Source organism: Giraffa tippelskirchi, chromosome 4 (genome assembly GCF_054371585.1).
Source record: "Giraffa tippelskirchi isolate mGirTip1 chromosome 4, T2T-mGirTip1v1.2.pri, whole genome shotgun sequence".
NCBI lineage: Eukaryota > Metazoa > Chordata > Mammalia > Artiodactyla > Giraffidae > Giraffa > Giraffa tippelskirchi.
Window position 1 is genome coordinate 9,014,460 of NC_137278.1, and position 22,338 is coordinate 9,036,797.

The window sequence follows — 22,338 nt, forward strand, 5'->3', positions numbered from 1 at the left end:
ACTCACTGGGCCATGGTGAGCATTCACTGAGTTGACGCATTAAAGCACCTAGCCAAGTGCCAGGCGCAGAGGAAGCAGAGGATCAACAGCAACTCTAGTGATCATTTTATGAGAAAGGAGAGGCTATTCTTAACCCTGGAGCACCTGTGCTAGTTGAGGCAGGGGTTGCCCCCACCCTAATACCACCAACCCATTTTCCAATCAATCAGCCTCAGGCAAGGTGGGAATGGGCTTGGCAGCTGGGCATGCCCAACTATCTACATATCTGATATGGTGATTCACCTCCATGGTCACTCAGGTGGAAGGACATTAAGTTTACAGCAAGCTATAAGACAAGAACAAGGAAAGGATAAGAAAGTGTAAAAGAAAAAAAAAAAAAAAGAATGATAATTCAATAACATTGCTTAAGTCTAAACACACAGCAAAGACTTCTACTCCCCTACTAAAAGGCAAGGTCTCTCCTATTCAGTTCAGTCGCTCAGTCGTGTCGACTCTTTGCAACCCCATGAACTGCAGCACGCCAGGCCTCTCTGTCCATCACCAACTCCCGGAGTCTACCCAAACCCATGCCCATCGAGTCAGTGATGCCATCCAACCATCTCATCCTTTGTCGTCCCCTTCTCCTCCTGCCCCCAATCCTACCCAGCATTAGGGTCTTTTCCAATGAGTGAACTCTTCGCATGAGGTGGCCAAAGTATTGGAGTTTCAGCTTCAACATCAGTCCTTCCAATGAACACCCAGGATTGATCTCCTTTAGGATGGATTGATTGGATCTCCTTGCAGTCCAGGGGACTCTCAAGAGTCTTCTCCAACACCACAGTTCAAAAGCATCAATTCTGCGGCATCAATTCTCTCATATTGGGCCCAACTAAATATGATTCCTGGAGGAGGGCATGGCAACCCACTCCAGTGTTCTTGCCTGGAAAATCCCATGGGCAGAAGAGCCTGGGGGCTGCAGTCCATGGGGTCGCAAAGAGTCAGACATGACTGAGCAGCTAAGCACACACAGGCACACACAAATATGATTTTCAAGGATCACACTTAAGACAAAACAACTTAAAATATCAAAATGCAAAATATAGTCAAAGATTTATAAAATGAATGCAAAGGAAAAATAAATCAAATTTCACAGAATCAACATCAATGAAATAAAAGCAAATAATAAATGGAATCAAGATAATTTTGTATGGGACCCTTCATAACAAATCTGCAACTGTTAAAAACATCTATTCGGTCATTGATGGATATCCACACGGGATTGGCTCCAGGACCTCTGCAGATACCCAAATCCAGGGATGCTCAAGTCCCTTATGTAAAATGCCATAGAATTTGCATACAACCTACGCACACCCTCCCCTATACTTTAAATCATCTCTGGGTTACTTATAATACTTAATACGATGTAAATGCTATGTAAATAGTTGCCAGCATATGGCAAATTCAAACTTTGCTTTTTGGAACTTTGTGGATTTCTTTTTTCAAATATTTTCAGCCCAGGGTTGGCTGAATCCATGAATGCAGAACCCAGGGGTATGGAGGGCCAACTGTATACGAAATAACATAAGGCAGAAACTATTAGAAATGCAAAGTTGCTGCTGCTAAGTCGCTTCAGTCGTGTCCGACTCTGTGCGACCCCATAGACGGCAGCCACCAGGCTCCACCGTCCGTGGGATTCTCCAGGCAAGAATACTGGAGTGGGTTGCCATTTCCTTCTCCAATGCATGAAAGTGAAAAGTGAAAGTGAAGTCGCTCAGTCGTGTCCGACTCTTAGCGACCCCTTGGACTGCAGCCTACCAGGCTCCTCCATCCATGGGATTTTCCAGGCAAGAGTACTGGAGCGGGGTGCCATTGCCTTCTCCAAGAAATGCAAAGTGACTCTAACATATATTTCTGTTCTTGATCGACCAGGTTGTCAAAAATGAAAAATCTGAATGTTATAATCTAATTATAAGAGTAACTAGTGAGATTACATCTTCACTAGCACCCGTGAAACATTTACACAAACTGATCTTATATTAAACTACAAGATAAATATCAACATGTTTTTAAAAACCTCAAAAGCATATGGGTCATATATCCTAAAACCAATGTTGAAAAAATTAGAGAAAAGACTGTTCTTAAAAACCAAAGCCCTTCATAGTGGTATTATCTGCAGTTACTCAAAAGTGAAACAATTCATATGTCCCTCAAATGATGAACAGATAAATAAAATGTGGTGGGGCTCCCCTGGTGACCCAGTGGTAAAGAATCCACCTGCCAATGCAGGAGACACAGGTTCCATCCCTGGTCCGGGAAGATCCCACATTCTGCAGAGCAACTAAGCGCGTGTGCCACAATTACTGAGCAGGTGGTGCTCTAGAGTCCATGCTCTGCAACAAGAAAAGCTACTGCAATGAGAAGTCCATGTACTGCAACTAGAGAGTAGCCCCAGTTCACTGCAACTAGAGAAAAACCCGAGCAGCAACAAAGACCCAGCACAACCAGAAATAAAATAAATAAAGTTTTAAAAGAATAAATTGTGGTGCATCAATTCAACAGAATACTATTTGGCAATAAGAAGGAATGAAATACTGATCATGCTCTAACGTGGATGAACCTTAAAAACATAACGCTCAGAGAAAGAAGTCAGTCATAAAAGACCACATTGTACAATTCAATTCACATGAAATGTCCCAAATAAGCAAATCTATGAGGTTAGAAAGTACATTAGCAGTTGTCTAGGGCTGAGGGTGAGGGGGTGAAAGGGAGGTGGTTAGAGGAAAAGGAGTGACTATGAACAGGTTCGGGGTTTCTCTTTGGGGTGATCTTTATCTAAAATTGATTTTGCAGATGGCTGCAGAGCTTTGTGAATATTCTAAACCCACTGGTTTTACACTTGAAATGGGTGATACATGAATTACAACTCAATAAAGCCATTTGAAAAAAACCAAAAACAAAAAACTCAAGTCCTTGGAAATTTAAAACACCACTACATTAAATAACACTTGCATAAAAGAAAAATTGAAACTATAATTACTGAACACTTTCAAGACTATCATTGAGCATACTATACATTTAAACACGTAGGATACAACAAAAGCATCAATTAGAGGGAAATGTATACCAGTAACTGTTTTCCAGTGAAAGTGGAAAGAATAATGTATACACAAATAGGCCAATAATTTCTTTACAATAACAAAACAACTTAAGGAAAGCAGAAGAAATGAATCGAAGAGACAAAGGCATAAATTCCATATTTCATCAAATTTAGGATGTCATCTATTATAAATTTAGGATGCACCATTATTTTATGTATCATAAGGAACACTGCTACCAATTAACCAGCGTCACAATGCTTTGTTACCACCAATTGAAAGATGCATCCCAATTTGAGACATTTAAAAATGCAGAGAGAAAAGGCACATCCTAGACTGATGGAATATAGTAGATTAGAAAGCAGGAAGACAGTGTGACTGATACACAAATACAGTCTAATCCTTCGGAAAGACCAACAGACATACCTCTGGCAAAGCAAATTAAAAAAAAGAAAGAGAAAATGAAAATGCAAACTATTAGGAATGCAAAGCAAATATAACCACATGTACACAGGAGGTTAAAATGTATAAGCAATTACACAAAACTTTTCAGTCAAAACAAATTGGAAAAACTTGATGCTAATCATTTTGAAAACTTGTATCAAATGGACAATTTTCTACTAAAGTTAAATTTTCCAAATTAGTTTTAAAGGAATTACAAAACTGAATACAAATGCTCATAGAGGACATTTAAAAGTTGTCCAAAATGTATCTCAAAAAACTTGCATGAGATTTCTGCAAATATTAGGGGTCATATCCATAAAATCTTAATTTCCCTTGTTCTTAGTATTATTTTATATCATAAAATTAGCATAACTGTGAAAACCAAACTATAAGAAGTATTTTTCACTTGCCAAACTCGCAAAGGAAAAAAAAAGGAATGATAAAGGAAAAAAAAGCACATGAAAATAGAAAGCATTTGTGCACATGGGGAAAATAGGTGATTTCTTTACCCTCTAATGTGAACATAAGTTGCTACAACCTCTATGGAGAGCGTTTTGAAAATACATATGAAAAGGCATACAATTTTGCATAAGTTTTGACTCAATAATCACACTTCCAGGAATCTCTTGGAAGATAATAATCATAATTACACATAGGAAATTCCTGCAACAGGGATGGCCACTGCAGAATTATAATAACAAAAATGTAGAGACAATTTATATGTCAGAGAGCAAATTTCAACTGGACAAATCCAAATGGGACTGAGTCATAGTATAGAAATGCAAGTAATAACATTAAATGTTCACAATAGAGTAAACATACAGATTTTGCATGCACCCAAATGAATGAAAAGATTTGAAGCAAAATAATGATTATCTCTGGATGAGATAACAAATGATACTAATCTTCTTATATTCCTAATTCCTTGCAATAAACATATTATTTTTGAATCAGTAAAATCAATAATCATTATAATAATTTCATTGGGACAAACCTTATATATTAATAATGCCCAAAGAACCAGAACAGAGGGGTTTGGGCCTGAGTTCCCCCAGTTCAGTCTTCCCTAGAGGCTCAGAACAGAAAAGTGTCTGCTGACAATGTGGGAGACCAGGTTCTATCCCTAAGTTGGGAAGATCCCCTGCAAAAGGGAATGGCAGTATTCTTGCCTGGAAAATCCCATGGATGGAGGAGCATGGTGGGCCCCCATCCATGGCGTCACAGAGTCGGAAGTGACTGAGTGACTGACACACTCCCCCAGTTCAGAAGGATATGGATAGACCAGTAAGAGTCTCGTGACCCTTCTGAGCTGCAGGCTGGGGAGGCTTGGGATTAACCGGGCATTTGTATCAGCAGCAGAATATCCCTTGTTCCAGGACCCTCATCAGGAAGTCCCCATTCTCAGGGAGTATCAACAGCCTGTTCTAACCCGAAGAGCCAACCAATCACCTCTTTATCCATGACCCATGCTGCTTCGTGGAACTTTCTCAAATAGAAACCATAAAAACATTTCATCTGGTGCTGAGCAGGTTTCTTAAAAAACAATAATCTGATTCAGACTCCTACCTAGATAGGGAATACTGGGAACCATCTTCAGGCTTCGGATATATTCCCGAGTCCGCTTGTAATTATCTTCTTTGGACATCAGGTAGTCCAGTTTCTCAAAGGTGGTCTTGTCTTTTCGATTCAAAAGCTGGAGAGAGAAAAAAACAAGAGTATGAGAGAGAAGAGAAACAAACTGGAAGAAGCCAAAGAGAAAGGATAGCTGTGAACAAAAACTAAAAGGAAACGTGTTAAATGGTATGTCTGTGGTCTGCAGAATCCTGGGTACAACTAAGCATCGTAAGAAGCTGTGTCTTGTGGAGATGGAACGTTTCACAGCTCAACTTGGTCATTTTTCATAAAACCTTACACTTAGAAGGTACCCTTCAGAGCTACCAAGTCCATTGTTCTGTCCGACACCAGAATCCCCTGCATAACGACCACCACCATGGTGCACAGACCCCACAACAACGAGGAGCTCAGAGAGCGAAGCAAATTCCTCAAGGTCACCCAGAGCTATTTCACAGCCCCATTAGGTCTCTCTCCCCGGGTCCTCAACTTCTTACTCCTCCTCAACATCTCTGCCATTGCTGAAGGCCCCCAAAAATGTCACCCACTTCCCTTGCCCATTCTGTGCACCTAGCCAGGCTATCTCTCGAATCAAGGCTATCTCCTCCAGATCCCCTGTGGTCCATGGCTGTGTCTTATTTACACTGGCTACAGTGTTTTAGTCAGAATAAGCTAAACTGTTTTTCCACATACTGTCATCTAAGGGGTGATTTAGTTACACAACTACAGGGTAAGCAGATACCCACAGCCCAGAGCTTAGAGAAGTAGGATCTTTTATGACTGAGATCTCTGGTATGTAAAGCTGGTCACCAGGGAAAAGACAGCTCTGTGTTCATAAGGAGGCTTCCTGGAAGAAAAGAATAGAAACTGAATCCTGGTTCTCCAGACCTGATGCTGTGGTCATCCTGCAAGTCCTACGTCAAGGCCCAGTGCCAGGAAATGGCAATGAGGCTCCTTGAATGAAATGGCTTTGAGGAAAGGAATCTAGGCTGAGAGCTGAAAAGAGGATACGGGAAAGGGTCAGTGGAGAAGGCTGGCTGTGGCACAGCATGTGGCTGAAGTTGGAAACCCCCAAGTTTAGCTTCCAGGGCCAGGTCCTCTGGGATCTGAAATCCATGGCTGAGCCCAGGAGCATAAGTGGAGAGGGACCCTAGGCCAGGAGCATCCTTGGTCAAGTGTAGTTTTGAGACCCCATGGTTTGTGCAAGGACCAGGACCAGCTGCCCTGCCACATCTGTCAGACTAACATAGGCCAGTGGCCGACAGCTCCATCATCCAGCAGACAGAAGGAGAGCAGTACTGCCCAGCACCAGGGGAAGCCGGCCTTTCGAACTGAAGCGGCCCTTTGGGTTCCTGAGACTCAGGTCTGCAAATCCCAGACTAAGGCCATGTCTGGTGCATCGGGGAACTCAGGCTGCCTTGGCCAGTTCCTTGATCCTCAGCCTCTGGAGTCACAGAGGATGCAGCTGTGCAACAGTCCAGCTGAGCAGTGACAGCTTAAGGACTTCAGAGAGGAGAAGCAAAAGAAAAAGCTGAAAGGAAGTCCCCAGTAATGAAGAAGTTGGAGAATAAACAGTGAGGTTTTTTTTTCATTGAGAAATTCAGGACAAATCAGAGGATGCTACACAGATGCTAGGAACAATGGCTGCTTAACCAGCTTGTTAATTTAAGGCTGTTATTCATCATATTAGCAAATGGACAGGAAATAATGCCATCATCTCCCATTTGCTGTTTGTAAAGCACCAAACCATACAACTCATCTGATCTTTACAAAGCCCAGGGACGAAGATGGGGCCAGGACGACTGCTGCTATTTCAGGTTCATAATCACAAGGATTAAGTGACTTGTCAGAATACCCTTGGGGAACTTGATTCAGTAGAGGAGAGACATGTATATTACAGCAACATGGTAAGTAGGTAAGTAGAGATAAGGACTCAGACCAACAGTAGGTAAATTATGGGCAAGGGACGCATCAAGGGAAGCTATAAAGAGAGAAGCATTTGAAATGAACATTTAAGGATAAGAAAGTCACTAAATAAACAACATATACCCAGAACAGAACCAGATCCTCTAGTTGTGAATGGCCCCTTTGTAAAGTTGAGCAGGCCCCTCACCCTCTTGGCTGGGAGGTCATCTCTTTATTAATGCAACCTAGAAGCCTACTGAATCCTTTGGCAGTCACCCATGTTCATCCAGTTGTGAATGGGACTGGTGATAGAAGCAAGATTCGATGCTGTAAAGAGCAATATTGCATAGGAACCTGGAATGTTAGGTCCATGAATCAGGGCAAATTGGAAGTGGTCAAATAGGAGATGACAAGAGTGAACATCGACATTCTAGGAATCAGTGAACTAAGATGGACAGGAATGGGTGAATTTAACTTAGATGACCATTATATCTACTACTGTGGGCAGGAATCCCTTAGAAGAAGTGGAGTAGCCATCATAGTCAACAAAAGAGTCCAAAATGCAGTACTTGGATGCAATCTCAAAAATGACAGAATGATCTCTGTTCCTTTCCAAGGCAAACCATTCAATATCATGGTAATCCAAGTCTATGCCCCAACAAGTAACACCAAAGAAGCTGAAGTTGAACAGTTCTATGAAGACCTACAAGACCTTCTAAAACTAACACCCAAAAAAGATGTCCTTTTCATTATAGGGGACTGGAATGCAAAAGTAGGAAGTCAAGAAACACCTGGAATAACAGGAAAATTTGGCCTTGGAGTACAGAATGAAGCAGGGCAAAGGCTAATAGAGTTCTGCCAAGAGAACGCAAACACCCTCTGGTCATAGCAAACACCCTCTTCCAAAAACACAAGAGAAGACTCTACACATGGACATCACCAGATGGTCAACACCAAAATCAGATTGATTATATTCTTTGCAGCCAAAGATGGAGAAGCTCTATACAGTCAGCAAAAACAAGACTGGGAGCTGACTGTGGATCAGATCATGAACTCCTTATTGACAAATTCAGATTGAAATTGAAGAAAGTGGAGAAAACCACTAGACCATTCAGGTATGACCTAAATCAAATCCCTTATGACTATACAGTGGAAGTGACAAATAGATTTAAAGGACTAGATCTGAGAGACAGAGTGCCTGATGAACTATGGACGGAGGTTCGTGACATTGTACAGGAGACAGGGATCAAGACCATCCCCAAGAAAAAGAAATGCAAAAAAGCAAAATGGCTATCTGAGGAGGCCTTAAAAATAGCTGTGAAAAGATGGGAAGCGAAAAGCAGAGGAGAAAAGGAAAGATATTCCCATTTGAATGCAGAGTTCCAAAGAATAGGAAGGAGAGATAAGAAAGCCTTCCTCAGGGATGAATGCAAAGAAATAGAGGAAAACAACAGAATGGGAAAGACTAGAGATCTTTTCAAGAAAATTAGAGATACCAAGGGAACATTTCATGCAAAGATGAGCTCAATAAAGGACAGAAATGGTAGGGACCTAACAGAAGCAGAAGATATTAAGAAGAGGTGGCAAGAATACACAGAAGAATTGTACAAAAAAGTTCTTCATGACCCCGACAATCACAATGGTGTGATCACTCACCTAGAGCCAGACATCCTGGAATGTGAAGTCAAGTGGGCCTTAGGAAGCATCACTACGAACAAAGCTAGTGGAGGTGATGGAATTCCACTTGAGGTATTTCAAATCCTGAAAGATGATGCTGTGAAAGTGCTGCACTCAATATGCCAACAAATATGGAAAACTCAGCAGTGGCCACAGGACTGGAAAAGGTCAGTTTTCATTCCAATCCCAAAGAAAGGCAATGCCAAAGAATGCTCAAACTACCACACAATTGCACTCATCTCACACGCTAGTAAAGTAATGATCAAAATTCTCCAAGCCAGGCTTCAGCAATATGTGAACCGTGAACTTCTTGATGTTCAAGCTGGTTTTAGAAAAGGCAGAGGAACCAGAGATCAAACTGCCAACATCTGACGGATCATCGAGAAAGCAAGCGAGTACCAGAAAAACATCTATTTCTGCTATTTCTGCTTTGACTATGCCAAAGCCTTTGACTGTGTGGATCACAGTAAACTGTGGAAAATCCTGAAAGAGATTGGAATACCAGACCACCTGATCTGCCTCTTGAGAAACCCTGTATGCAGGTCAGGAAGCAACAGTTAGAACTGGACATGGAACAACAGACTGGTTCCCAATAGGAAAAGGAGTACGTCAAGGCTGTATATTGTCACCCTGCTTATATGCAGAGTACATCATGAGAAATGCTGGGCTGGATAAAGCACAAGCTGGAATCAAGATTGCCAGGAGAAATATCAATAACCTCAGATATGCAGATGACACCAGCCCTATGGCAGAAAGTGAAGAAGAACTAAAGAGCCTCTTGATGAAAGTGAAAGTGGAGAGTGAAAAAGTTGGCTTAAAGCTCAACATTCAGAAAACTAAGATCATGGCATCAGGTCCCATCACTTCATGGCAGATAGATGGGCAAACAGTGGAAACAGTTGCTAACTTTATTTTTCTGGGCTCCAAAATCACTGCAGATGGTGACTGCAGCCATGAAATTAAAAGATGTTTACTCCTTGGAAGGAAAGTTATGACCAACATGGATAGCATATGAAAAAGCAGAAACATTACTTCGCCAACAAAGGTCCGTCTAGTCAAGGCTATGGTTTTTCCAGTAGTCATGTATGGATGTGAGAGGTGGACTATAAAGAAAGCTGAGTGCCGAAGAACTGATGCTTTTGAACTGTGGTGTTGGGGAAGACTCTTGAGAGTCCCTTGGACTGCAAGGAGATCCAACCAGTCCATCCTAAAGGAGATCAGTCCTGGGTGTTCATTGGAAGGACTGATGTTGAAGCTGAAACTCCAATACTTTGGCCACCTGATCCGAAGAGCTGACTCACTGGAAAAGACCCTGATGCTGGGAAAGATTGAGGGCAGGAGGAAAAGGGGACAACAGAGGATGAGATGGCTGGATGGCATCGTCGACTCGATGGACATGGGTTTGGGTGGACTCAGGGAGTTGGTGATGGACAGGGAGGTCTGGCGTGCTGCGGTTCATGGGGTCGCAAAGACTCGGACAGGACTGAGCAACTGAACTGAACTGCACGTTCATCCAACAGTCCAACAAATCCCTATGTCATCCTCACACACACACAGCCGCTGAGCCAAACTGGTGCCCAAGGCTGCCTCCACTGGGTCTCTGGACCCAACTGAGGTGTTGCCCATGTTCCCTGGCACATCTGGCTGATCTGCCTAGACTGTCAAGTGCCTCTATGCATGGCACCACAGAGCATCAGGGGGTCATCTGTGTCGTGATATGGATACAAGGCCAACATGATCAAAGTCCTGGAGGATGTCCCTAAAGATCACCCTGCAGACTGACCTCCAGCCAACAACTGGAGTTCCTTAGTGGAGTGAGCCCACCAAAGGCAGCCACATTCGCACACTTGCCAAATTTAAAACCAGGCTCCGCCAGGCCACACCTCCCTCTGTTAACCTTGGATCTGCATACATACTTCCTACCGACCCTCCACCCCCACCCACACACACTCATTGGGAAGGGCCCGGCCTAGTTAACTTCACTCATCTGTTCCATTCTGTGGCCACAAATGAGATTCTGGATGGCATCAGATTTCTCAGCAGGAATGCACAGGATGTTAGAAGACATGAAAAAGACTCAGAACATCTATCTCTGATGTAAGCATTTGCATACTACTTGAGAACTTCCCCTAGCAAAATGAAAGAATAAACCAAGGACAGGAGGATATGGGATGTAGGAAACAGTGGATCCAAACCAGCAGTAATAAAGGGAGAGGACAGATGAACAGCAAGGCTTAAGAATGACTGGTCTACATTCTTCCACCCTAGAAGAGAGGTCTCCAGAGAGAGAGAAGACTCGACAGAAAACCCGATAGGATAGCACACTGGTGGGGTGGGGGAAGAGAACGGATATATTTATTATGTATAATAAAAATAAAATTAACATAATTTAAAGATTTTATGTGTAATATACATAAAGCCTGATGAGATATTATATAATATTACATATGTTCATATGTGTATTTTACATATACATATAAAATATCTGGTAGACAAGCAGTAGCTAGAATAAGAATTTTTCCTTAAAAGGGGATTAGAAATGCCAGGGAAACAAAGGGATATTCCAGAAAGAACATGTTATTCATATTTAACCACTTAAGTATGGAGGAGCCATTTATGGAAAACCATACTTACACCTTCCTAATAATTAAAACAAGAATACTCATTTAACAAAAGTGATGTAATTATGGTAATATGAATGGTTGAAGAATAAGGGAAGATGGTTCAGGAAAACTAAACCAACATCCATCTTACAAAGAAGTCACCATATACTATCCAAAGTGAGTGGACCGAGAAATTGTAGCAAAAGCACATCGATGGAAACATGGCAGAAACTACCAGAAGAAACTGCTAAATAACTGAGTGTTTGCCTCTAGGAAATAATCAGGTTATGCAGAGATGGAGCAATAAGTGTTAGCTGCTTCACTAAGCCTTTCAGTATTTAGTGATTTTTAAAATTCATGTGCATGTATTACACTGAAATATTATTTTAAGATTTAATTTTTTAATATAGGGTTTGTTTATTCAAAAAATAACAGCATTTACTTGCTTTAAACTTTTATTACGAGTAGTGCCATAAACTGAAAACCTCATATGCATTGAGGGTCCGTTAGCTTTTAGAGTTTACAGGAAGTCTCAGGAAGAAACCATCAGAACTACATGCAAGAAAACAACTTATCTGCTTACCTGAGTCAAACAGATACTAAAAGCATTCACATTCAGGAAAAGAGAAACAAGATTGAACAACATAAAGGAAAAGCTCACTAAATACAACAGGCAACTTTACTTCTAGTAAAGTTTAGAAGTGCTGGGCCACCCTGAGATTGTTCCTTCCATAATATTTATTACGATTGTGACTAATTGCGCGATTACATCTGTGTTTTGCTCAGCAAAGGATGACTCCTATGAAGGCTGTGACCATGCTGGTTGTATTCATTCCACAATACCCTGCATCTATTATGGTTCCTGACACAGAGAAAATGCTGCCTAAAACTCTGTCGAATAAAAAAAAGAGTAAGAAAACTAACGACAACTTAAAAATTCAATTCTTTGGAAATTTTTGAACACTCCAATAATTCCTGAGTAAAAGAAGAAATAAAAGCCAGGGTAATGAACTATTTATAAACCATAAAGAACATACAGGTCATGATATGTTAAACTATGTGATAAGGCCAAAAGTGTATTGAGAGGGAAAAAATGCATGGTTTTTAACTCATATAACTAAACAATATGAATATAAATGAGCTTAACACTCAACTCAAGGAGCTATGGAAATTCGAGGGAGGGGGTGAAGTAGGAGAAATTGACTAATAGACAAAATTAGAAACCATGTTTAAAACATACAGTATAAACACCAAAGCTATAGACATGATAACCCAAGAGCTAAATTTTACTAATACCAATGAAACAGGTAAAACCTCTATGAAGTAAGGCAAAATGAAAAAATGGACAACATTAAGATTGCGAAAGGGGCATAACTACGTATAGAAAGTGAATTAAAATTACAAGGTAAAAATAAATCCCAGCCTATTGATTTTAAATAATTTACATGGTGACAAACATCTGCTGGAAGGGATAAACGGGACTTCTCAACCACAGGTCAAAAGCTAGGAAGATCACGAACCTTGGTCAGGTACCTGAAGAAGTGCATTGCTTTTGGAAATGCCCCTTATCATGCTCCTAGAGAGCCTGTATGTGGCACTTATATTTGACTAATGATGAAAAAATTCCCCTCTTCTGGTAAGTAGTCTCCACGGAATTAAAAAAAAAAGTCCTCCAAATCCTCTTTATGAGGACGTTGGTAGCTTGTTCCCTTGCCTTGAGAGAAACAGTTCTTGGTACGTGGAAATGTTTTTCAACAAAGAACGTGTTGCTTCAAATATGTTAAAACTGGCTCAAAATCCTATTTCAATTCCAGTGTCTACTGTTGGTATGGAAAGAATTTTTAGTGCTGTGGATAATCTATGGATCAATGGATTCAACAGACTGAAGATGCAATGAGAAAGGAATGAAACAAGGGCACTTCAAAAAAGTAATTCTTAAACTCTTTAGATATGAACTATTGGTTTCTGAAAAACAAACTACAAAGTCATAAAACTAATGTAAAGTGTCAGATGCAATGGAGATTGTTATAAGTAATGTGAGGGAAAATTGTGACTCTGAAATTTAATAAGTGTTCTAGCAAGCTATCCATATTTGTCTTTGACTAAGGCTATTTTAAATTCTGTACAAATAGATGTTAACCTGTAGAAAATGTATATGCAAATAATTCCAGTCCATATAAAGGCAACTGATGTCTAATAGAATCCCACTGATCAACACCCTGGGAATACTAATTTTCTATCCCTTTTAAAGATTATTTTGGCATTCTTCACCTGACCATAAAGTGCAGTATTCTCAGTTCTCTTGAAATAAAGTTGGCTTAAAACTCAACATTCAGAAAACTAAGATCATGGCATCTGGTCCCATCACTTCATGGCAAATAGATGGGGAAACAGTGGAAACAGTGACAGACTTTATTTTTGGGGGCTCCAAAATCACTGCGGATGGTGACTGCAGCCATGAAATTAAAAGATGTTTGCTTTGTGGCTCAGCTGGTAAAGAATCCGCGTGCAATGAGGAAGACCTGGGTTTGATCCCTGGTTTGGGAAGATCCCCTGGAGAAGGGAAAGGCTACCCACTCCAGTATTCTGGCCTAGAGAATTCCATGGACTGTATAGTCCATGGGGTCACCAAGAGTTGGACACGACTGAGTGACTTTCACTTTCACTTTCACTTTGCTCCCTGGAAGAAAAGTTTGACCAACCAGATAGCATATTAAAAAGCAGAGACATTACTTTGCCAACAAAGGTCCGTCTAGTCAAAGCTATGGTTTTTCCAGTAGTCATGTATGGATGTGAGAGTTGGGACTATAAGGAAAGCTGAGTGCTGAAGAAGTGATGCTTTTGAACTGTGGTGTTGGAGAAGACTCTTGAGAGTCCCTTGGACTGCAAGGAGACCCAACCAGTCCATCCTAAAGGAAATCAGTCCTGAATATTCATTGGAAATGATGCTAAAGCTGAAACTCCAATACTTTGGCCACCTGATGCGAAGAACTGACTCATTTGAAAAGACCCTGATGCTGGGAAGGATTGAAGGTGGGAGGAGAACGGGATGACAGAGGATGAGATGGTTGGATGGCATCACCGACTCAATGGACATGAGTTTGAGTAAACTCCGGGAGTTGGTGATGGACAGGGAAGCCTGGCGTGCTGCAGTCCATGGGGTCGCAAAGAGTCGGACATGACTGAGTGACTGAACTGAACTGAATATCTTACTGATTCTCTCACTAATTAATGAGTTAAAATAAAATATTTGACAAATAATCATTTTATACTTGTATGAGTCATTATTTTATCTTTTAAAAAAACAGTTCTTTGACAGTTTATATGCACATACACATATATACATGCATACATAAATACACAATGTATAATCTTGTAGATCAACTTTAATCACATGTTTCCAGTAATTTTTCTAAGTTTTAAAAAAATTATGCTCATGGCAACCCCAAGAGACATTCCCACAAAGCCCAAGAGTAGAGCCAGGAGGATGAGCTTGGTCCTTGAATGGAAGTTTGCCAAGGGTCCATCCTGGGTCCAAAGCTGGTCTGCGTGGCTGAGCCATGGAAAGGGCTGGATAAGGCAAGGAAGGGTCAGAAGTACTATGAGAGGGCTCTGCATGGAGAGAACAAACTCCATTATGGGAAGGAGGAACTAGGGAAAGGTGATCCTGGAAACTAGTCTCGCAGGGCTTCAACCAGCAGAGATGAGGCTGGAGAGGCCCTAGAGGCCAAAGAAAGCATGAGCAGTGGGCTGGCAGTGGGAACATACAGCGATGCTCAAGGGAGCAGCAGTTTGGCAGAACTATAGGCAGGTGTTGCCTTGGACAAGACTGGGAAGGTAAGAGAGAGATGGAAACTCGCCATTTGGCAAAGTATGCTTTTGACTAGGTCATTTTGGATACTGTGGACATGTGATGGCCAATTTGACAGCTTATTCTCCTTTTCCGGATCTTTCAACTCAACTCGCCAACAGAGTGCAAATCACAAGCAGCTAAGCATGAACAGCTGAATACTAATCAAAGGGGAAAGAATGAGTTGATTGTGGCCGTGTTTGAACAGGAAATTCCTCTAGTCAGCTCTTGCATCTCTTCCGCACATGACTGGGGCTCTGGGTTGCTATGTTGCTGGTGGCAGTAGATGCTCCACTGGCCACAGCTGAAAGGTTTATGGTTTGTCTTTTAGGGCAAAGAAGTAGGTGTGAAGTAGGTATGAAAACTTTTGATATTTGCTGTCATTGCCAAAACGCTTCTATTATGTCCTCTGTACCCTGCAAGAATCTCCCTATCCAAAGGTTCCCCTCAAATGCCTCATTCCCAAAGGTAAGCTATCCTGAGAAACACCCACTGGAACACACCAAAAACCCTCTATCACCTAAGCTCAGTATCTTCCCTAATTCGGAGGGATCACTGAAACCTAGAGTTAAAAATCCAAATGACAGCTAAAACTTAACTGATAAAATATTCATTATGATAAAACTAGAAGTAGTGTAGTAGTGTGCATGCTCTGTTGTGTCCGACTCTTTGCCACCTCATGGACTAGAGTCCACTAGGTTCCTGTGTCCATGGGATTTTCCAGGCAAGAATACTGGAGTGGGTTTACATTTCCTCCTCCAGGGAACTATCCAACCCAGGGATCAAACCTGGGTCTTTTGTCTCCTGCATTGGCAGGCAGATTCTTTACCACTGGCGCCACCTGAGAAGTAGTGCTCAGTTCAGTTCAGTTCAGTCGCTCAGTTGTGTCTGACTCTTTGCGACCCCATGGACTGCAGCATGCCAGGCCTCCCTGTCCATCACCAACTCCCCGAGTTTACTCAAACTCATGCTCATTAAGTCGGTGATGCCATCCAACCATCTCATCCTCTGTCGTCCCCTTCTCCTCCTGCCTTCAATTTTTCCCAGCATCGGAGTCTTTTCAAATGAGTCAGTTCTTCACATCAGGTGGCCAAAGTATTGTAGTTTCAGCTTCAACATCAGTCCTTCCAATGAATATGCAGGTAACACCACCCTTATGGCAGAAAGTGAAGAACTAAAGAGCCTCTTGATGAAAGTGAAAGAGGAGAGTGAAAAAGTTGGCTTAAAGCTCAACATTCAGAAAACTAAGATCATGGCATCTGGTCCCATCACTTCATGGCAAATAGAAAGAGAAACAGTGGAAACAGTGACAGACTTTATTTTTTTGGGCTCCAAAATCACTGCAGATGGTGACTGCAGCCATGAAATTAAAAGACACTTATTCCTTGGAAGAAAAGCTATGACCAACCTAGTTCAGTTCAGTTCAGTCACTCAGTCGTGTCCAACTCTTTGCGTTCCCATGAATCGCAGCATGCCAGGCCTCTCTGTCCATCACCAACTCCTGGAGTTTACCCAAACTCATGTCCATGGAGTCGGTGATGCCATCCAACCATCTCATCCTCTGTCATCCCCTTCTCCTCCTGCCCCCAATCCTTCCCAGCATCAGGGTCTTTTCCAGTGAGTCAGCTCTTCCCATCAGGTGACCAAAGTATTGGAGTTTCAGCTTCAACGTCAGTCCTTCCAATGAACACCCAGGACTGATCTCCTTTAGGATAGACTGGTTGGATCTCCTTGAAGTCCAAGGGACTCTCAAGAGTCTTCTCCAACACCACAGTTCAAAAGCATCAATTCTTCGGCGCTCAGCTTTCTTCTAGTTATGACCAACCTAGACAGCATATTAAAAAGCAGAGATATTACTTTGCCAACAAAGGTCCATCTAGTCAAGGCTGTAGTCATGTATGAATGTGAGAGTTGGACTATAAAGAAACCTGAGTGCTAAAGAATTGATGCTTTTGAACTGTGGTGTTGGAGAAGACTCTTGAGAGTCCCTTGGACTGCAAGGAGATCCAACCAGTCCATCCTAAAGGAAATCAGTCCTGAATATTCATTGGAGAAGTAGTGTAATGAAAGTTAAAATGATGGATTAAAAAGAGGAACATCAAAATGGTTACAACATACATCAAAAAGAATAAAATACCTAGGAATAAATACATCTAAAGAGGCAAAATACCTGCAGTCTGAAAACTGTAAGACACTGATTAAAGACACTGAAGATAATACAAATAGATGGAAAGATATACCATGTTTTGGATTGGAAGAATCAACACTGTTAAAATGACCATACTACCAAGGCAATCTAAAGATTCAATGCAATATCTATCAAATTGCCAGTGGTATTTTTCACAGAACCAGAGCAAAAAAATTTTTAATTTGTATGGAAGCAAAGAAGACCCTAAATAGGCAAAACAATTTTGAGAAAGAAGACCAAAGCTGGAGGAATTATGCTCCCTGACTGTTGACTATACTTCAAGGCTACAGTAGTCAAAACAGTGTGGTACTGGCACAAAACAGACATATATATCAACAGAACAGGACAGAAAGCCCAGAAATAAATCCACACACTTATGGTCAATTAATTAATCTACAACAAATGAGGCAAGACTACACAAAAGAGAAAAGAGAGTCTCTTCAATAAGTGGTAGTGGGAAAGCTGGACAGCTACATGTAAGAGAATGAAATTAGAACATTCTCTCACACTATATATAAAAATAAATTCAAAATGGGTTAAAGACCTAAATGTAAGACCAGATACTATAAAACTCCTAGAGGAAAACATATGCGGAACACACTTTGACATAAACCATAGCAAATATTTTTAGATCCATCTCCTAGAGTAATGAAAACAAAAATAAACAAATGGGACTTAATTGAAGTTGAAGCTTCTGCACAGCACAGGAAACCATAAACAAAATAAAAAGACAACCTATGAACTGGGAGAAAATGTTTGCAAACAATGTGACCAACAAGCGATTAATTTCCAAAATACAAAAACAGCTCATACAGCTTAATACCAAAAAAAAAAAAAAAAAAAAGAACAACCCAATCAAAAAATGGACAGAAAACCTAAATAGACATTTCTCCAAAGAGGACATACAGATGGCCAACAAGCACATGAAAAGATGCTCAACAGCACTAATTATTGGAGAAATGCAAACCAAACTACAATGAGATATCACCTCAAACCAGTCAGGATGGTCATCATTAAAAAGTCTACAAATAATGAATTTGCAGAGAAATAATAAATTTGCTGGAGAGGGTATGGAGAGAAGGGAACCCTCCTACACTGTTGGTGGGAATGTAAATTGGTACAGCCACTATGGAGAACAGTACAGGGACACTCCTTAAAAAAATAAAACTAGAGTTGTCCTATGATCCATCAATCCCACTCCTGGGCATATACCCAGAAAAATTCTAATTTGAAAAGATGCCCACACCCCCATGTTCACAGCAGCACTGTCTACAATCGCCAAGACATGGAAGCGACCTAAGAATTTGTCAACAGATGAATGGACAAAGAAGATGTGGTACATATGTACAATGGAACGCTACTCAGCCAGGAAAAGAATGAAATAATGCCATTTGCAGCAACATGGATGAACCTAGAGATTATCACATTAAGTGAAGCAAGTCAGCCAGAGAAAGACAATTATCATATGATATCCCTCACATTTGGAACCTAAAAAGTTGATACAAATGAATTTATTTCCAAAACAGAGACTCACAGACACAGAAAACAAATTCATGGTTACCAAAAGGGACAGAGGTTGGGGTGGGGGGGCAGGAGAGGGGGAGAAAACAAGAAAAAGAAAAGAAGTCTCATGCAATTTCATGTTAACTTGTTCACTAATTATACAATAAAATTGCTGGAATACTTTCTTAAGAAAAAAAAAAAAACACGGTTACATCAGAGCATCCTGCTCTGGAGGAGTGGTGGGTAGAGACCACCCCCCACCCAAAGGATGGGGGGGATGCTAAAAACTGTCTTTAATCAGGGAAGTGAAAACACCAGAGCTGTGTAGTAGGACAATCACTCCATGAACAAACGGCATGAGAAAGAGAGTGAGACCAGAAGCAAGGGAACCACTAGAAGATGATGACATTATCAGGTAATCAATCAGAGGACCTGGCTTACAGGGATGGTGGTCTCTGCCAGTCCATTTGAGGACAGTCAAGAAAAGTTGAAAATAATAATAATAATAATAAACCACCAGCAGCAGCTTTTATGAAACATTTTTTTTCACATATTTACTCACTTAACCCTCACCATAAGAGGCAGGTCCAAGGCTGGTTGAGCCTGGGAGGCTGATTCAAGAGTCTAAACTCTTAACCTCCACAGGACACTACCTCTCATTTCTTGGTCATGTGGGCTGAGACCCAAGAGCTACCTACCTGAAGTACAGGCTGAGATGACATTTTCTCATAGAGACTTTTTCTACCTGTATTCCCCTGGGGCTCCCCCACGCTGGCCAGAGATTTTCCAATGGGGGACACTTGCTGGCTCTCTGATTCCTGTGAGTAGCTGAGTTCCAGCCCGCCATAAGCAGGCATTAGAACCCTTTTCCCCTGACAGTTGGCAAGGTCTCCATACAGCAAGTTTTCTGCACTCTGCTCCCTGTGCTGACTCTGAGAGCATTCTCTATTTCTAGCACATGGTGACTTCCCTTTCTTGGCTTCTGGCTCAGCATTGCTTCTTGGTTTATAATTTGGTTTATTTGTGCGTGTATTTGGAGCAGGTGATTGGGAGGGAGGAAGAGGCTTACTGCTCATCTGCCCAGTCTACCACATTGCCTTGAAGTCCAACTAGGTCCGCTCAGAGAGCCTCCTGGAACTAACCAGCACTTTCTGGAACCAGACTTTGATTTCAGACACACCAGGGGTGAGGTGTCAGAGAAACACGTGAGAAGAGGGCTCCTGGAGCTGGCATGGGAAAGCGGGTCTAGGGCTAGAGAGAGGGGCTGGGATGAGTGTGAGGAGGCAGCCTCCACGGGGGCACAGAGGAGAAGATGGATGGGGCTCTCCAAGCTGGGAAGACCCCACGGGACAGGACTCGGATCGGGAAAGGTGAGAGCTGGGCCAGAGCCCTGCCGGACACTTACAGCCCATGGGGAAGAGGGACATAAGTGGTCAGGGAGGAGCCAGCTGTCAGAACGTGGCAGGGGGTGGGGGTGGGGAAGGGAATAAGCCACGTGAAGAGAGATGTTTTGGGAAGGGGGTGACAGATGTTGTGGCAAAGTGAAGGCAGATGAGGGTGCAGACATCGGCAGAACTCCTGAGAGCGCAGAGGCGGGGAGGGATGGGTGATGAGTCATCAGAGGATGTCCTCTCCTCCTCCACCTCGCCTCCCACCTGAGCCATGGCTCAGGAAAGCCTGAGACAGCCCTGCCCATCACGACATCCTCCACAGCATCAGAGGGGGCACTCCATCAGAAGGGAGAGGCACCTCCCGCATGAAAGATGAAAATCTGAAATACACGAACGCCACCACCCATCTGCCTTCCTGGGATACCTGCTCAATGACCCTGTGCCCCCAGATGCCTGAAGTGAGAGTCCTGCTCCCAGGCAGGTCCCCTCCAGGCCACCGCCCTGCAGACCAGGCCTCCTGACCCCTCGGCTGTGACTTCCTCCCGGCCAAGTTCTTCAGTTTTCACTTTGCTGCTGCAGATGGGTCAGACTCTCTGGATCAATTCAGTAGGAAAGAACGAATCACGATAGGAACATGTATACAGCAAGCAGAGTGTAGTACGTGACTGGAATTAGAGTGACTCACCCATACTCCGGGAATTCCATACCCCCAGGTCTCTCCTGTGTCAGTCCAGCTCCTCTTGGGACCACCCGGATCTGAGAAAAGGTCTCACCCTCGTCCCAGCTGTTGTTGCTGTTGTTCAGTTGCTCAGTCGTCTCCAACTCTTTGCGACCCCATGAACTGCAGCACACCAGGCTTCCCTGTCCCCTAGACAGACCCCTGTCCCATGGGGTCTCCCTGGCTTGAAGAGCCCCATCTATCTTCTCTTCCGTGCCCCAGTGGTGGCTGCCTCCTTGCACTCATCCCAACCTCTCTCTAGCCCTAGACCTGAGTTCCCAGCTGCTCAGGCTTCAAACCTAGGAACCGCCCTCCAGGCCCCTCCTTTTTTCATCTCTGACATCCCATCCTTTACAAATCCTGCCACCGCTGTCTTCAGAATGCTTTCCCTCTCAGTTCCCTTTTCTCTCGTGCACTGCCACCACCCCAATTTAGCCAGCATTGGCTCACTCCTGGATTCTGCCCTAACCCCCTATCCCTGCCTCATTTCCACTCTTTCCCCCCTCCACCTCCTCTGCAATTTGCTTTTCACAGAGTACACGCATGCTCAATCACTTCAGTCATGTCCAACTCTCTGCAACCCTATGGACTGTAGCCCACCAGGGTCCTCTCTCCATGGAATTCTCCGGGCAAGAACACTGGAGTGGGTTGCCATGCCTTCCTCCAGGGGATCTTCCTGACCCAGGACTAGAACCCGAGTCTCTTAACCATCTCCTGCATCGACAGGTGGGTTCTTTACCACTAGTGTCACCTGGGAAGCTACAGAGTTGAAACATTAATTTTAAAAAACAAAACACAAAAAGCAACTGTGAACCAGATCATGTCTGTCTCCTGTTTGAACTTCTCTTCGGGCTGAGCCCCTCCCCAGTGGCCCCGCAGCCCGCCCACAGCATCCTCACAGTGTCCCCCAGGGCCACTGTGCTCTGGCCACACTGGCTATGCAGTTTCTTCCACCACGATCTCTGCACTGGCCGTGCCCACATCTTGGCATGGCTGGCTCCCTCTTGTCACTCAGGTCTGAGAGAGGCATTCCCTGAACACTCAGTTGATTCCTACCAATCCTCCTCTTTGGGTCTTTAGCATCACTTTTATTCCCATCTGACAGCTCTTGGTTCATTACTTCATACATCCAACACACATTTATTGATCACTTCCCACACCAGCTAGACTAGGCATGTGTTTAATCTCCCTCAAAAATGCAGTGTCTCCCTTGGATAACATAAAAGCCCATGAGACATGGGCTTTGACCATAGCCTAAGGGCCTGGCATGGAGGGGGCAAGGGGGAGTTTGATAAATACTTGATTTGTAGAAACGAATAAGAGCCACAGGGTACGTGTGCTCAGGAAATCAGAGCTGGTTGATAGGACTTCTTG

At 42.7% G+C, this 22,338-nt stretch overlaps 1 protein-coding gene and 1 long non-coding RNA gene across 22 annotated transcripts in view; both read right to left on the reverse strand.

The window, feature by feature from the left end:
• RALGPS1 (Ral GEF with PH domain and SH3 binding motif 1) overlaps positions 1-22,338 on the reverse strand; it is a 295,428-nt gene that overhangs the window by 149,870 nt on the left and 123,220 nt on the right. For all 21 annotated transcript variants that reach the window (XM_081587230.1, XM_081587226.1, XM_081587219.1 and 18 more), the window contains one exon: positions 5,085-5,211. In XM_081587230.1, coding sequence (XP_081443356.1) covers positions 5,085-5,211 — 127 coding nt within the window. The remainder of the gene's footprint in view (positions 1-5,084; positions 5,212-22,338) is intronic.
• Positions 1,470-4,870, reverse strand: LOC145544370 (uncharacterized). The gene is made up of 2 exons (XR_014081360.1): positions 1,834-4,870; positions 1,470-1,689 (listed from the first exon to the last, which is right to left on the reverse strand). It is a non-coding gene; the product is annotated as an uncharacterized LOC145544370 (long non-coding RNA).